Source organism: Vigna radiata, unplaced genomic scaffold, assembly GCF_000741045.1.
Source record: "Vigna radiata var. radiata cultivar VC1973A unplaced genomic scaffold, Vradiata_ver6 scaffold_264, whole genome shotgun sequence".
Taxonomy (NCBI): Eukaryota; Viridiplantae; Streptophyta; class Magnoliopsida; order Fabales; family Fabaceae; genus Vigna; species Vigna radiata.
Window position 1 is genome coordinate 426,912 of NW_014543984.1, and position 1,035 is coordinate 427,946.

At 36.8% G+C, this 1,035-nt stretch overlaps 1 protein-coding gene across 1 annotated transcript in view; it reads right to left on the bottom strand.

The window, feature by feature from the left end:
- The window catches only part of LOC106755180 (disease resistance protein RLM3-like), a 9,163-nt gene extending 8,795 nt beyond the window's left edge, over positions 1-368 (bottom strand). The window contains exon 1 of the mRNA XM_014637289.1: positions 9-368. Coding sequence (XP_014492775.1) covers positions 9-368 — 360 coding nt within the window. The remainder of the gene's footprint in view (positions 1-8) is intronic.
- Positions 369-1,035: the final 667 nt, after the last annotated feature.

Sequence of the window (1,035 nt, forward strand, 5' to 3'; positions counted from 1 at the left end):
GCAAATGCATTTTCGTAACTTCCAGATTGATGTCTTACATCTGTAGGTGCCACTTTGTAGAAAACCGGAATTACAATCCGTTCATATTTCTCTTTACATTCAACTATTTTCAGAACTTCTTCTAAACACCAATTAGAAGAAGCGTAGTCTGGTGAGAAGATGATCAACGAAATGGCTGATCTTTCAATAGCTGTTACAAGTGATGGCCATATTTCTGCTCCCTTCTCAAGTTTATCATCTAGAAAGCAATTTATTTTCTTCATGTCAAATGCCTCAGTCAGATGGCTAAGAAATCCGTCACGGATTTCCTTGCCTCTGAAGCTGACAAAAACATCGTACTTTATTTCAGGAACATTGCTGTCTGACATGGTTGCTCCTCTTCACCTTTCTGTTTTTGAAATAACATCCAGAACACAAAGAAAAACAACACAGGTGAGAAATAAAGAAGTAACAAAGAGATAACTGAAGAGAATGGTGTTGAATAAGGTGGCTTAAATAGACTTATATCAAGTTGGAGGTTTCTCGGCGGCATCGTATAGAGTTTACAAATGGAATTATTTAGATGAAGTTGCGTTGTTAAATGGCTTCTACCATCAGTTCATACAGCCAACATGCTTCTTCTAATAAGATTTTAGGCTTTTTTACCAATCTAGAAAAATTTGGTGCAATAACTGACAAATTTTGAAAAACTTAGGAAAATAGACAAGTCATGTAGAAGAAGTTGAACGACTTTTGCATGACTTTTGATGTAAACAATTTTAATAGAAAGTCAATTTCAAAATACGGTTGGTAATTAATTACCGGCAACCCGACAAGCCAGTCCTATGGGTCAGTTGGGCCAAGCTGGTAACCTGGCTTCAGTAAAAAAAAATTTAAACCCGCATAGTGACATTTCAGTGTTTGGCCAAGGTCGGTTAAGGTTTGATACAACAATTTGGCTTATATTGATACAACTTGGTGAAGGTATGACACATCTTCGTTAAAATATGAAACAACCCGGACTTCAGCCTTTTTCAGCTAGAAACCAACCCTGCA